This window comes from Ylistrum balloti, unplaced genomic scaffold (genome assembly GCF_031769215.1).
Source record: "Ylistrum balloti isolate Yb309-2 unplaced genomic scaffold, AGI_CSIRO_Ybal_v1 Utg369846, whole genome shotgun sequence".
Classification (NCBI taxonomy): Eukaryota; Metazoa; Mollusca; class Bivalvia; order Pectinida; family Pectinidae; genus Ylistrum; species Ylistrum balloti.
In genome coordinates this window covers 410,513-423,537 of record NW_026782001.1, presented here as the reverse complement: position 1 = coordinate 423,537, position 13,025 = coordinate 410,513, and the positions used below count along the sequence as shown (strand labels likewise).

At 33.9% G+C, this 13,025-nt stretch overlaps 2 protein-coding genes across 3 annotated transcripts in view; one reads left to right on the top strand and one right to left on the bottom strand.

The window, feature by feature from the left end:
- The window catches only part of LOC132545390 (dnaJ homolog subfamily C member 5-like), a 28,596-nt gene extending 21,190 nt beyond the window's left edge, over positions 1–7,406 (bottom strand). For both annotated transcript variants that reach the window (XM_060209075.1, XM_060209076.1), the window contains exons 1-3: positions 7,337–7,406; positions 4,614–4,695; positions 3,953–4,009 (exon numbers count right to left, since the gene is read on the bottom strand). In XM_060209075.1, the coding sequence (XP_060065058.1) occupies positions 3,953–4,009; positions 4,614–4,695; positions 7,337–7,359 (162 nt within the window). In that variant the 5' untranslated portion in view covers positions 7,360–7,406. The remainder of the gene's footprint in view (positions 1–3,952; positions 4,010–4,613; positions 4,696–7,336) is intronic.
- A 349-nt stretch (positions 7,407–7,755) lies between these two features.
- LOC132545384 (BOS complex subunit NOMO2-like) overlaps positions 7,756–13,025 on the top strand; it is a 30,484-nt gene continuing 25,214 nt past the window's right edge. Inside the window, exons 1-7 of the mRNA XM_060209066.1 lie at positions 7,756–7,911; positions 10,025–10,160; positions 10,512–10,612; positions 11,450–11,556; positions 11,919–11,994; positions 12,180–12,257; positions 12,765–12,839. Of these exons, the coding sequence (XP_060065049.1) occupies positions 7,756–7,911; positions 10,025–10,160; positions 10,512–10,612; positions 11,450–11,556; positions 11,919–11,994; positions 12,180–12,257; positions 12,765–12,839 (729 nt within the window). The remainder of the gene's footprint in view (positions 7,912–10,024; positions 10,161–10,511; positions 10,613–11,449; positions 11,557–11,918; positions 11,995–12,179; positions 12,258–12,764; positions 12,840–13,025) is intronic.

Here is a 13,025-nt window from a genome sequence, read left to right as displayed (position 1 = left end):
TCACAACCTCTCACTTTACATGGACACTCCTAGGTATCCCATTGGAGACTCCTCCCCCACTACTGTATCCCAACAGATGTCACCTCCTACTGGAGCCTCCTCCCCCCATTACTGTACCCCTACAGCTGTCACCTCTCACTTTACATAAGACACTCCTGGGTATATCCCACTGTAGCCTCTCCCCCCCCACTAATGTAAACCTACAGATATCACAACCTCTCGATTTACATGGACACCCCTTGGTATATCCCACTGGAGCCTCCTCCCCCACTGCTGTACCCTACAGATGTCACCTTTCACTTTACATGGACACTCCTGGGTATATCCCACTGGAGCCTCCTCCCTCCACTACTGTACCCCTACAGATGTCACAACCTCTCACTTTACATGGACACTCCTAGGTATCCCATTGGAGACTCCTCCCCCACTACTGTATCCCAACAGATGTCACCTCCTACTGGAGCCTCCTCCCCCCATTACTGTACCCCTACAGCTGTCACCTCTCACTTTACATAAGACACTCCTGGGTATATCCCACTGTAGCCTCTCCCCCCCCCCCCCCCCACTAATGTAAACCTACAGATATCACAACCTCTCGATTTACATGGACACCCCTTGGTATATCCCACTGGAGCCTCCTCCCCCACTGCTGTACCCTACAGATGTCACCTTTCACTTTACATGGACACTCCTGGGTATATCCCACTGGAGCCTCCTCCCTCCACTACTGTACCCCTACAGATGTCACCTTTCACTTTACATGGACACTCCTGGGTATATCCCACTGGAGCCTCCTCCCTCCACTACTGTACCCCTACAGATGTCACCTTTCACTTTACATGGACACTCCTGGGTATATCCCACTGGAGCCTCCTCCCTCACATTGATTGTGTTTTATTTACTGGAGATTTTCTATGTGATCTGACAGTTCTGATGTTGAGTTTAATAGCTGGCCTGGATGTCAGTGCAACGCTCCATATAGACGGCCTGTAACCACTACCATCATGGAATAAATGAATGGGTATTGATTATTTCCTGTGAGTACTCTCATCTACACACACAGTGGTTCGTATCCAGCTGACGAAGCAGGATGTAATCCCCTGATAATTACTGCTCTCTTATTGGTCATTATCCACCTTTCTATAGACCATACAAGCCCGATAAACCTGTAGAATTTCCCGGAGACATTAAACTTGACAATATTCTTGATAATGTTGACAGGGAGAGGGGGAGTGGCACTTAATATCATCAAAAACATTTTCATTTATTAATGACTTTTTCAATTTTACATCATACAGTTGTTCTTTCTAATTGGTTTTTAATGATTACTTCTGGTATGTTTATATTTTGCTAAACCTGTAATAACACAGAGCCTCACATGTCTTTGAAATTTTTGTTGAGGGATCTAGATGAACTACCGAATATACAGAATATACAGAATATACAGAATATACAGAATATACCGAATATACAGAATATACAGAATATACAGAATATACCGAATATACAGAATATACAGAATATACCGAATATACAGAATATACAGAATATACAGAATATACCGAATATACAGAATATACAGAATATACAGAATATACCGAATATACAGAATATACAGAATATACCGAATATACAGAATATACAGAATATACCGAATATACAGAATATACAGAATATACAGAATATACAGAATATACAGAATATACCGAATATACAGAATATACCGAATATACAGAATATACAGAATATACAGAATATACCGAATATACAGAATATACAGAATATACAGAATATACCGAATATACAGAATATACAGAATATACAGAATATACCGAATATACAGAATATACAGAATATACCGAATATACCGAATATACAGAATATACCGAATATACAGAATATACCGAATATACAGAATATACAGAATATACCGAATATACAGAATATACAGAATATACAGAATATACCGAATATACAGAATATACAGAATATACAGAATATACCGAATATACCGAATATACAGAATATACAGAATATACAGAATATACCGAATATACCGAATATACAGAGTATACCGAATATACAGAATATACAGAATATACAGAATATACAGAATTTTACAGAATTTTTTGTATAAGGATCTGACATATGGTAGGAAATCTCAATGAGTTCAATGTAATACATTTTTGATACATTCAGTCCAAAATGAAATTAAGCTACACCATGGAGTCATATCCATGCTTTGCATAAATCAGGTTTTGACTGATGGCAATGGTTCAAAACTAACCATAATGCAATAACAACTTTGAACATGATCATGAACTACTAGTTCAAACAAGTACTGCTGTGTGAACAACTATATCCTAATTACAATGAAGTGATCCAAAGAGCTGCCACAGCTACTATATCTTATTACAATTAAGTGATCCAAAGAGCTGCCACAGCTACTATATCTTATTACAATTAAGTGATCCAAAGAGCTGCCACAGCTACTATATCTTCAGCATTTCTAATCATTGTTAACTCATGCAATTCAGCTTGTACTTTTAAAGATGTTGTTCACCTAATGACATATTTACATTTAAATCAAAAGTTCATAATAACAATTTGTATAGAAATCAAAATACTGTTTGCATTCTTAAAGATATATGTCCCTATTCCACTGCTTTCTCTAGAACAGTAGAAATTTGTAATCAACTTTATTCAGCAACCAGCTGTTCTGGTGATACCAACATGTGCCTGACACACAAATAACCTATGACAAATTGTGTTGGTGTAGCATATGGTGAGTACACCATATTTATGATCTTAAAATAAACCAAGAGATCACCACATAATTTCTAACTCAAAGCAGGAGGTGGATTTATTACAGGAAAAGCGGGTATCTCTACAGAAACTCCAATAGATGTTGGTGGATTTGCATTACAAGTCATAGGCATTTTACTGGATACATGTATTGTAGTATACACCAACAGTAACATCTGTCACTACAGAGATGAACTCAAATGTCACTAACCTCCTGTATATATATATATATATATATATGTATGTAGGTGTTTGTGATCTTAAAAGATATATATATAAAATGATAATCGCAAAGCATTGTCATGATAAGTCATGAAAAATGTTAAATGAAAAAAAAAAAAACAATTTGACGAAGTTCATACTACACTAACTACATAACACACTAAGTGCAGTCTTCTAAATATAAATTAAACAATTCATAAGAAAGAATTGAAATCAATTAAATGTATTTCCCTAAAAAAAAGACAAATTTAGAGATTTAGATAACAATGTTACCATATCCAGTCTGACCCTTTAGATAGTGAAAAACACAAAAGTGATTTTTGTCATATTTTAGGTATATGTATATCTCTAATGTTCCTACTTAAAGTATGTGCATTTCTTCCCAATCTCTTACTGTTTGTCTAATGTCAAAATGTTGGCTATTATCCTTCCTCAATTATTTACCTGATCTATCAAATGACATTTCTAACTACACAGAAATGTAAACATATGTGTACAAGGCTAGGGCTGATCATAAACCTCTAGTTTTGTATTTTTATCTTTCAAATAACAATTAAATATGTAATGATGAACTTCATTAAAATCTAGATTTAGAAAAACAAGAGTCTGTATTTAAATGACGATGGAATATTTGTTGATAGTTTTCTTGTACAGAGATTTACTGACATAAACACTAGATAATTTCATTGTACATTACTTCATCAGTACATCTCCATCACAATCACAAATTAATTTGTCAACCAGCTAATGATGGTCACTCCAGGAGTCATAGTAAAGTGACCATTATGGACAGGATCAATTACTTTCAACTGAATTAACTTTGTACCAAAAACCATTGGTCTTTATATATATGAAAGTTGTACTTTAGGCAAATTACAACGATAATCACTTGAAACATCATAATCACTAATCACATTGTAGTTACCTTTTCTGCTGCTTCAGGGTTATCTGGATTTTTGTCAGGATGGAACCGCAGAGCCAGCTGTAATCAATTAAATGGAATTAATTATTAAGACTAAGAAAGCATCATTTCAATCATGTAACTAAACCTAAAGGGTTATTAGCTATAGGTAATACAAAATGTGATCTTTCAGCAGGCACAAAATGATTTAAAATCAGAAAAAAATATCCTATTGATTCTTAATTTGTAATACTGAGTTATAAACACCAGTATAAGAAACATGATCTTTACCAGGAATGCTAAACTTAAAAAATAGGTCATTTACATGTGATGTAGTATCAGTATTAATCAAATTAATCAACTAACAATCCATTATTTACAGTCTAAACCAAAATACACAACATAAAATATAACTGATCTATTTGTCGAATCATGGACACTGTATACTCACTGCTAATGGTTATTTTATTCATTTATTTTTCTTTTCTCACCAAATATTTCATATTCATTCTATGTTTTAACTTTTCCATTGCTCAATACATTGCATAAGCTAATGAACTTTATCAACCCTACTATTACATCGGCCTACAACACAAACATATTTACACCTCAAAGACAACAGTAATATAATCAGGTAACAATGCTTACAATAATGTTCAAACGGGATTCTACAAACAAGACTTACCCTTCTATAAGCTTTTCTAATTTCATCGTGAGTAGCGTCCTTCTTAAGACCAAGCAGTTCATACAAGGAATTCCCTGATTTCCTGTCAAATGATAGAGCACATATCACATAAATTTCTTAATTAAATTGATAAATTAGCTTTTCTTTTAAAAAAAATCATGATAAAATATAAAAATGTTGAAATGCTAACTTCATCCATATTGAAGAGGTATACATGTTACATTGAACAAAAGGAAAACCTCAGTTTTATACCCAATAAACACTTTCTACTTTGCTCTTTATCATCCCAGTTAGATATCTAATTTCACATTTGCAGAAAGTCTTTTCAGTATCATAACTCACTTCTTAGAATCTAGAAAAATTATAAACTATACATGATCTTGCAAATGAAATATTTGTATGATTTGTGAAAAAGTAAACAAAATTATAGACCATAGCCAATAAAAACATAAATTTCATGTAAAACTTGAATTAATTCAGAAAGAAGGAAAAAAGTTGTACACCCAAACTGTCAACACCTTAGGACATATACTGGTAAATGTATCCGATGAGTAACAAGAAAAAAATATGTCTTAACCCTTTCCCGATAAAATCTTTTCAATCTGATTTGTATGAATGCACATTCTTTACATCCTATGTAGTATGAAAAGAGCAAGTCAGTACTGCTTGTATGATTATCATAATGTTTTTTCAATCAATTTCCTGGAAGTATATTTATATATATATATATATAGCAGGTAAATAACCTGGTTGTACTTGTACATATGGTTGTCTTAAAAACACATATGCATTATGCCATACATGTAATATTGACAAGAGGCCTATAGGGCCACGGATAGTTTTCCTGATATATGTTCAGACTTAAATAAACTTATTAGCTTTTTTACCTAGAAACATGGCAAGGTCTCTGCAGCCAATCAGAAGATATAAAGATCACACCATTTGCACTTACCTGTTCTATATCAAATTGGGTCGTATGGCATCAGCAAATTAATTACTTTGGGCTATGGCTATATTTATAACTTAAGTTTGTGAAAAGCATCCTTGTGGAAATTAAAGTGTTGCTCAAGGATACAAAAATCAGCTACTGGCAATAAATAACCTTAAAGCACACTACTACAGAATATACATATTGTATTAAGGATGGCCAGCCATCCATTGTAACAAGGATGACCAACCATCCATTGTAACAAGGATGACAAACCATCCAATGTTTTAAGGATGACCAACCATCATTTATCGATCTCACTGCTAAATATCTAGACAACTGAGGGGGAGAGGTGTTTGGAAGTCAAAAACAGGTCCTATTCCAGGCACTGAGACACCCAATTCACCAATTTTCTTCTCAAAAAGAAGTGAAATTGTCCCATCCATCCCCAAACAAGTGATAAAAATCAGAATATCGAATATGCCTCCAATCTCGAACCATATGATGTCATGTTTCATTGTAAGTAAATTATTTCAAACATGGCTTTTCAAAGATGGACAGAGTTTTCTTTAGCACACCATAATCTGGTGAAGTAAAAATGAAGAAAAAAGATATAGAGAATCCAACAAAGCAAAGATAGGCCATCTAGTCCCCCATCAATATGAAAAAATATAGCTTGGTATTTAGTTTATACTCCAAATAATCCCTTTTATGTCCATAAATATGAATGACAATAATTCAAAATAAATCAATATCAAAGTTTGGACTAGATAACAGTCAAGAGATTCTGGACTTTGTGATTCATTATCAGAAAACACACTAAAAAGTTTAACATTCTTAGGTGGTCACTGTGGATGACTGCATAACCCATTACTTGCCAATCACCTAATCTTAAATAGACAAGCAGTAACGATATGTCCTTTAGTGGTAGCATTTCTTTGTTTGAATTTTCAGGGCCACAATAGCTCAGTCAGTAAAGTATCAAACTTAATTTTTATGTCGTCAGATGCAGATAAGATAGAAGTGTGTGCTTTGATCTCTTCCCAAACATTTTGTTTTTCACTCTAAGGAGATCTTAGTTTACGCAGACATCTTGCATTGTGGATAAAATAGTTTATTCCAATTGTTCTGTGTCTCCTACATGATGTTCAATGAGGTAACCACAAGTTATTTCAATGAGTCATGCCCTGCAGCAAAATTACTCCATTGGGTGATAATTGCAAAATGTACAAATTATTGATAATAAGGCAAGTCTACATATACAGTGCTATACATTTTTTTTATATATGTTTTCTTATACTATGTCCCCTGTTACATATGTTGGGATTTGCTTTGGATATGTACAACGTTTATTTGACTAGACTAGACATTCTCAGTTGATCAAAATGTATGTACCTCAATTAATATGGGAAAAATAAACCAAGAGCGGTATGTGAATTTCACTGCATAACGTAATCACTTTTGTGTGGATAACGAAAGTACCATAATGCTAATTTCATGCAGATCTAATTTAGGACTTGGTTCATATTTTTTTCAGTATCGATTAACTATGTCAGAATAAATAATGGAAAATTATCCATTTACAAGAATGAAAAGGTAAACAAAAAGGCGAAAAAAATCACAGATTTGGGCTACAGAAACGCGACAGCTAACTTCCAATAACTAAGAGATTTCTAAGAGGTCTCAAACCGAGACAAGACCTTAATGTTGAGCACCTGCTAGCGACAGTATTTTGACTTGAATCGCGATGAAAAAAGGTGTGTTTGAATGTTGAAATCATTTTACGTATACTTACGAATATGCTCTTGGCCTACTCATCTTGATTTTCCGTCGTATGTTACAGAAAGCCGGTCACTTGTATTCCATTTCGTAAAATTATAATTTATCGATAAGTTACTGTGCACAGTGACATCTAGTGGATCTTTATCTTGACGAAGCTTTGTTTGGAATTACGTTCAATAAAACGCTCGAATGAGCCTAAGATGTACCGCACACGTGAGCAACAGCACAATATTTTAATGTATAGAATAAAAGGTAACAAGGCAATAAAATTTTATCGGCAGAGGAAATAGTAAAAAGTTGCAGTATATCAGTCTTTTACGTATGACAAATCTGAAACAATTTAATAAAAACAAAAAACGGGTGTGGTCTCTATCCGGACTCTCAGATGGCAATTTAGACAACATTCTGTACTTCCGCTTTTAAAGACACGCGATGAATACCGGTTCAGGTCTAAATTTGCTTTCGCTTGATTTTATTTCTCTTATTTTGGCTATAATATTATGTCCAAAAGATGTACATGCCGATGGTGTTTTAGGATGTGGCGGATTTGTAAGATCTGATGTCGACATTAACTTTTCCTTGGTTGAGGTAGGTAACGCCCCCCCCCCTTGATACTACTGTCACTGCAGCCCAAGTCACAGAAGCCTTTCCACATTTTGCTATATATCAGTTCTTAATATGAACGTAATCGAATACTTAATGATACGATAGTTTCTTTCTCGTAGGTCGTCTGATGATGATCAGAGTGAAGTGTATGTTCACTCTCAGGAATCGGATATCTTCAGGTTACACAGATCTCCCAACTGACCACTATAGATATCGGACGATCTATCATTTCAAAACCATTGTGCAAATAAAATAGCAGGAATCATAACGAGTGTTAATTTGTAAATGAATTCTGCTATTTAAGTAGTGTAATAGTGATATTTCGCATTTAAAACATCATATTCCTGTGCATACTCTGCATGATGTGTGCTTAGTAATGGCATGGGCATGTGTAAATAAGGAATTTGCCATGTATGAAACTGTACACCCAAACTATTCGACAAATTTTAGACAAAACTTATCTATTTTTTTTTTCAAATATAGCAATGCTCTCCTGTATGCTTCTTTTTTTTACTTGGATGGCTGGAAAGTGGGAACCATTTAAATGTTAAACTTAATCTTTATTCTAATATCCTGGAAGTACTAATAAATTTCAGGAATTGGTATCACTTTATTGGATTGAGGTAAAAGTAGACTAAATCTTATCACTCATACGCCAAAAGGTTCTGACTCTCTATCCATGATTTGTGTTTTATATGTTTCACATTTGAAATCAACTGCATCACAGACACGAAAGAAATTATGGGCTGAAGGTCAGAACCCATTGGAGAAATAAGTTTATATAACTGTTTAATAGATATTCTGTTGCACACCTTCTCTGCACTATTCAGATCTTATCACATCTATCAGAAGAATATGATCACTATTTGAAGAAATACTTGCCATTATATTGCAGACATGGGGTATCATGGTCAAGTTGTGGGATTTGTTCCAAAAATGCATCCCATGGGTAACAAATACAAAACTCAATAATGAACAGATGACTTATATAAGAAGAGAACATATTTTCTGGATTATAAGCCGCAACTTTTTTCCTCTACGGTTGGTCATGCAGCTTATGTGGACGAAAAAAAATGGCCATAATAGGGGGAAAATGAAGAATATCATCTCAGCATCCATTCCACATTGTTATTTATTTCGGAACAGCCATTTTGTCTCGCATGCACAATTGACACCAGGACAAGATGTCAGTACCAAGTTTTTACAAGTACCTGTCCATCATGTTTTTGTGACTGAAATAGATCATATAGAACCATCATTTGCATGCATATACAGGATGGTTTTAAGATTGAAATAAAATAGGTCATTGGGTCAAATTCAAAATGCCTTTGTGTAACTTACAAGAAATAATACGGGACAATAAGAATATTGTCAGCATGCAAGGGCCTTTGCTATTACCTAACAGTACAGACACCGATGGAGATATTGTAAAGTTAATCGTACAGAACATCAGGCCCTATATCTGTGCGCAAACAATCTTTGAAGACTCCCAAGCCAAACAAGTTTGATAATTACTATTTTAGGTTTTTCAAACACATCAATGAAATAAAGGCCTATCTGTGTATAATTCATTTGCAAACTTTATTAAATGTTTCCCTGCCATTCTTGATAAATTGCCTTCCGTTGTCTGTTATATCAACAAACCTTGGTCAACATAACAGTTACCATATAGTTTTATATGTAGATCAAATTGAAAAAAAAAAAATGCTAAAAACCAGCTGTGCGGCTGATATTCTGGTCTATAGAATGACTGAAAAATGAAGAAAGCAACCTCCAAACTATTATCATACCTGTACAAGAAACTGATCAAATATGGAACAAAGCTCTGAAGAGTAATTACATGTATTACATCTAACAGATGTATGAGCTTTCATTAAGACACTGTAACATTAAAAAGTCATTGTTCATATTATTTTTTGTTTTCAGTAGTTCTAGTATAGTCATTGAGTTTGGTAAAGATACAAAGTTTTATGGAATGCCTATATCAAATTTCCAAAATTGAACTTGCAGTTGGTTTATAACCAATATAAGAATCATTCATAATTTATCTGTAAAAGTAGAATATATAGAATTATATATTACTGCAATGTTTCAGGTAAAACTGTACACACCTCATGGCAGCATAAAGTATCAAACAGACTGTGCCCCAAACACAGGATACTACCTCATACCTCTGTACGAGAAGGGAGACTTTGTCCTCAAGGTGGAGCCACCAGCAGGATGGAGTTTTGGTAATTAATATTTAACTATGATAACAAATCTATGTACTACCACATATATTATATTTAAATATACAACTAGAGTATCAAAATTCATTAATCTGGCATATGGTTGGTTCTCCTTGCATGATCTGATCTCTCAGAATTTTATCACTTCATTCCAAACAATATTGTGATATAGCTGTAAACAAGATTTAAACAGTAGTCACAAGAAAGATAATGTTAAATTTACTCTCTTCATTTAAATTCTCAGAAAGGGGGAAAAGTGATACTAGAATCAAAGTAAAATCTGTATGGACACAAATCCTAATTAACATTATTGAACACCCCAAAAAATGTATTAAATTTATTTGATCATTACAGAACCTGAAAGTGTGCCACTGAAAGTAGATGGCAGCACTGATCACTGCAGTCTGGGTGAGGACATCAACTTTCGCTTTACCGGCTTTTCTATCACTGGAAAGGTATATAGTTTATAAAAGAGAGCATTAACTTTCAACACATACCATCTTCATGTATTTCTATCTTTCAGGCTTACTAACCTTATATTTCATTATTCCTTGCTTCTGTAAATACATGCACAGTGCAACTTACCCAAACCAATCCTTCTCAAAACCAATTACCTCCTGAAATCGAACGAAATGGCTATGTATGGAAAGACATCTTCTTTATTATAGTAATGAACTGAATTTGTGTCTTGAACGATTGAAATATGCTGAAAATAACTTCTGAAAACCAGTCTTACCTGAGCAATAAGACCCTAGATCTGACCAGTAAACCATGAAATCAACACCTGTGGTGACATTTGTAATCTTTCATTTTACTGAAATGTCTTTTTTCTATAAAGTGTTTTCTGACTTTAGTTGAACATGTGCAGTAAAAAATGCTGAAAGCAAATGGAATGTTAATGTTATGTACAGAATGGAATCGGTTCAATTCTCCCTGAGTCAGGACCAGTCATCTTGCTTGACTCTTACAAACCGAGCCCTCTCTAAACCAGCCATATATTCATGTCCCATACATGGTCGGTTTGGAGAGAAGTTTCACTGTTTATGTGTACATCTTTCTGAATTAATATTTTGTCATTGTGTACCAGTAATAGATTGCCTCTTGACCAGTAAACATCTGTATAATTCTATATTACTTTTGCTTTACATATTGACTATTTGCGTTATTTATCTCGCTTTTTTTTTCGTTTTTTTTGAGTCACTAATGTTAAGACAATCCAACAAGCCAAACTTGATGACTCCATAATGATTGTGTGAAGAAAGAATTTTCAGCGGTTTGGTTTACATTGTTAGGTTGTGAGTAAGGGTCAGGACAATGGACCTACTGGGATCAATGTTATTTTGAGAAAGCAGGGGTCCACCGAAACACTTCGGACAGCTGTTACTGCAGAGGATGGAAAGTAGGTTCTTTGCACCTGATATTCAATGATATTTTTAGACAAACTTCATATTATCAATCTGTGGCTGTTGCAGTCATATTTTAGCTTTCCTGGCCTGAAGGACATAAAGATCCATGTGAGTGATACAGGCTCTTTGGGTCTCTTGTTTAACAAAAAACTCCTTGAAATTAAACACGGATGTTACTATCAAATATCAAAAATGATTTGTTCATTGAACTGTCGTTAACATTTTAATCAGTATCGTTTTAGTGACATATTATGTTTGATGTAAAAACATTTGCCTAAAAAATGATTATTTTATCAAGATGAAATCCATTAGTTAACATTAGAGAAATATATCAGATATTTGCTATTAATTACAGGTATACATTTGCTGGGGTGTTACCAGGAGAGTATGAAGTGAAAGCAACACAGTCTGAAAACTTCAGCTTCCTACAGGTTAGTGTTACATGACTGTCTATCATATTATGAAGTATCAAATGAATTTGTGAACTATAAATTATACTCTATATGAATACCTACATACATGTGTACATAATTTGTTATCAAAATCTGCTGATTGTAAGAAGAAGTCCAACTCAATTTTCACATTGAAATCAAATAACCAATATTCTGTTTGTCAGGCTGATGCTAAAGTGACTGTTACCAATGACAATGCCAACACTGGTAACAGTATTGTGATAGCTGGATATAAAGTAAAGGTAAGTCTGTATGTGGTGGAGATAGTTACTGCAGCATATTTTGTGGTCATTTATGTTCATAGATTAATTATAAGATAGTTTGTCGTGAAAATATTAGGTAAAATTTTCACTAAATCTTACTCTTACAAGAAAAATAAACTAGTTGATTACCACGATTCTCCTTCATTAAGATCGAGGATTCACGTTTTTATCTCTGGACTCAAAGTCAGGGCTTATTACAGGACATTTGATATAAATGGGCTAATTACTAGACATAGGCTGAATGACATATCAATATATTATACCGATTTACCAGTGAATGGTAAAAACCTAAAGAAGAATGGATGGAGGGGGTGGGGGGGGAGGGATCATGGTACATTATAGAGTTTTTCAATTTTACAATAAAATTTGTTGAAATTAAGAAATAAAATTAATTATAAAGTTTTTCACTGCAATTTTTAACAGTCTAGATTTTTCACGGGAAAAACTTCATTTCAAATAGAGGGATTCCTTTATCTTTACTTACAGGGAGCGGTTCAGAGTGAGGGAGAACCAATCAAGGGAGTTAACTTTGTTCTGTTTTCCTCCAGTTTTAAGAAAGAGGTAAGTCCTTTAAAAGCAACCTAATGTTGGCCTGTAATGTAAAGATAAGCATTTTGTTGTCCAATTAGTTTTTGCTGTATTGTAATAAAACAGTGAAGGCCTAATCTCAAGTTTGTATAAACATTGACCATAATAATTCAACATCATGTACCATAGTAAATATCACTGTTATTATTGTAAACTTAT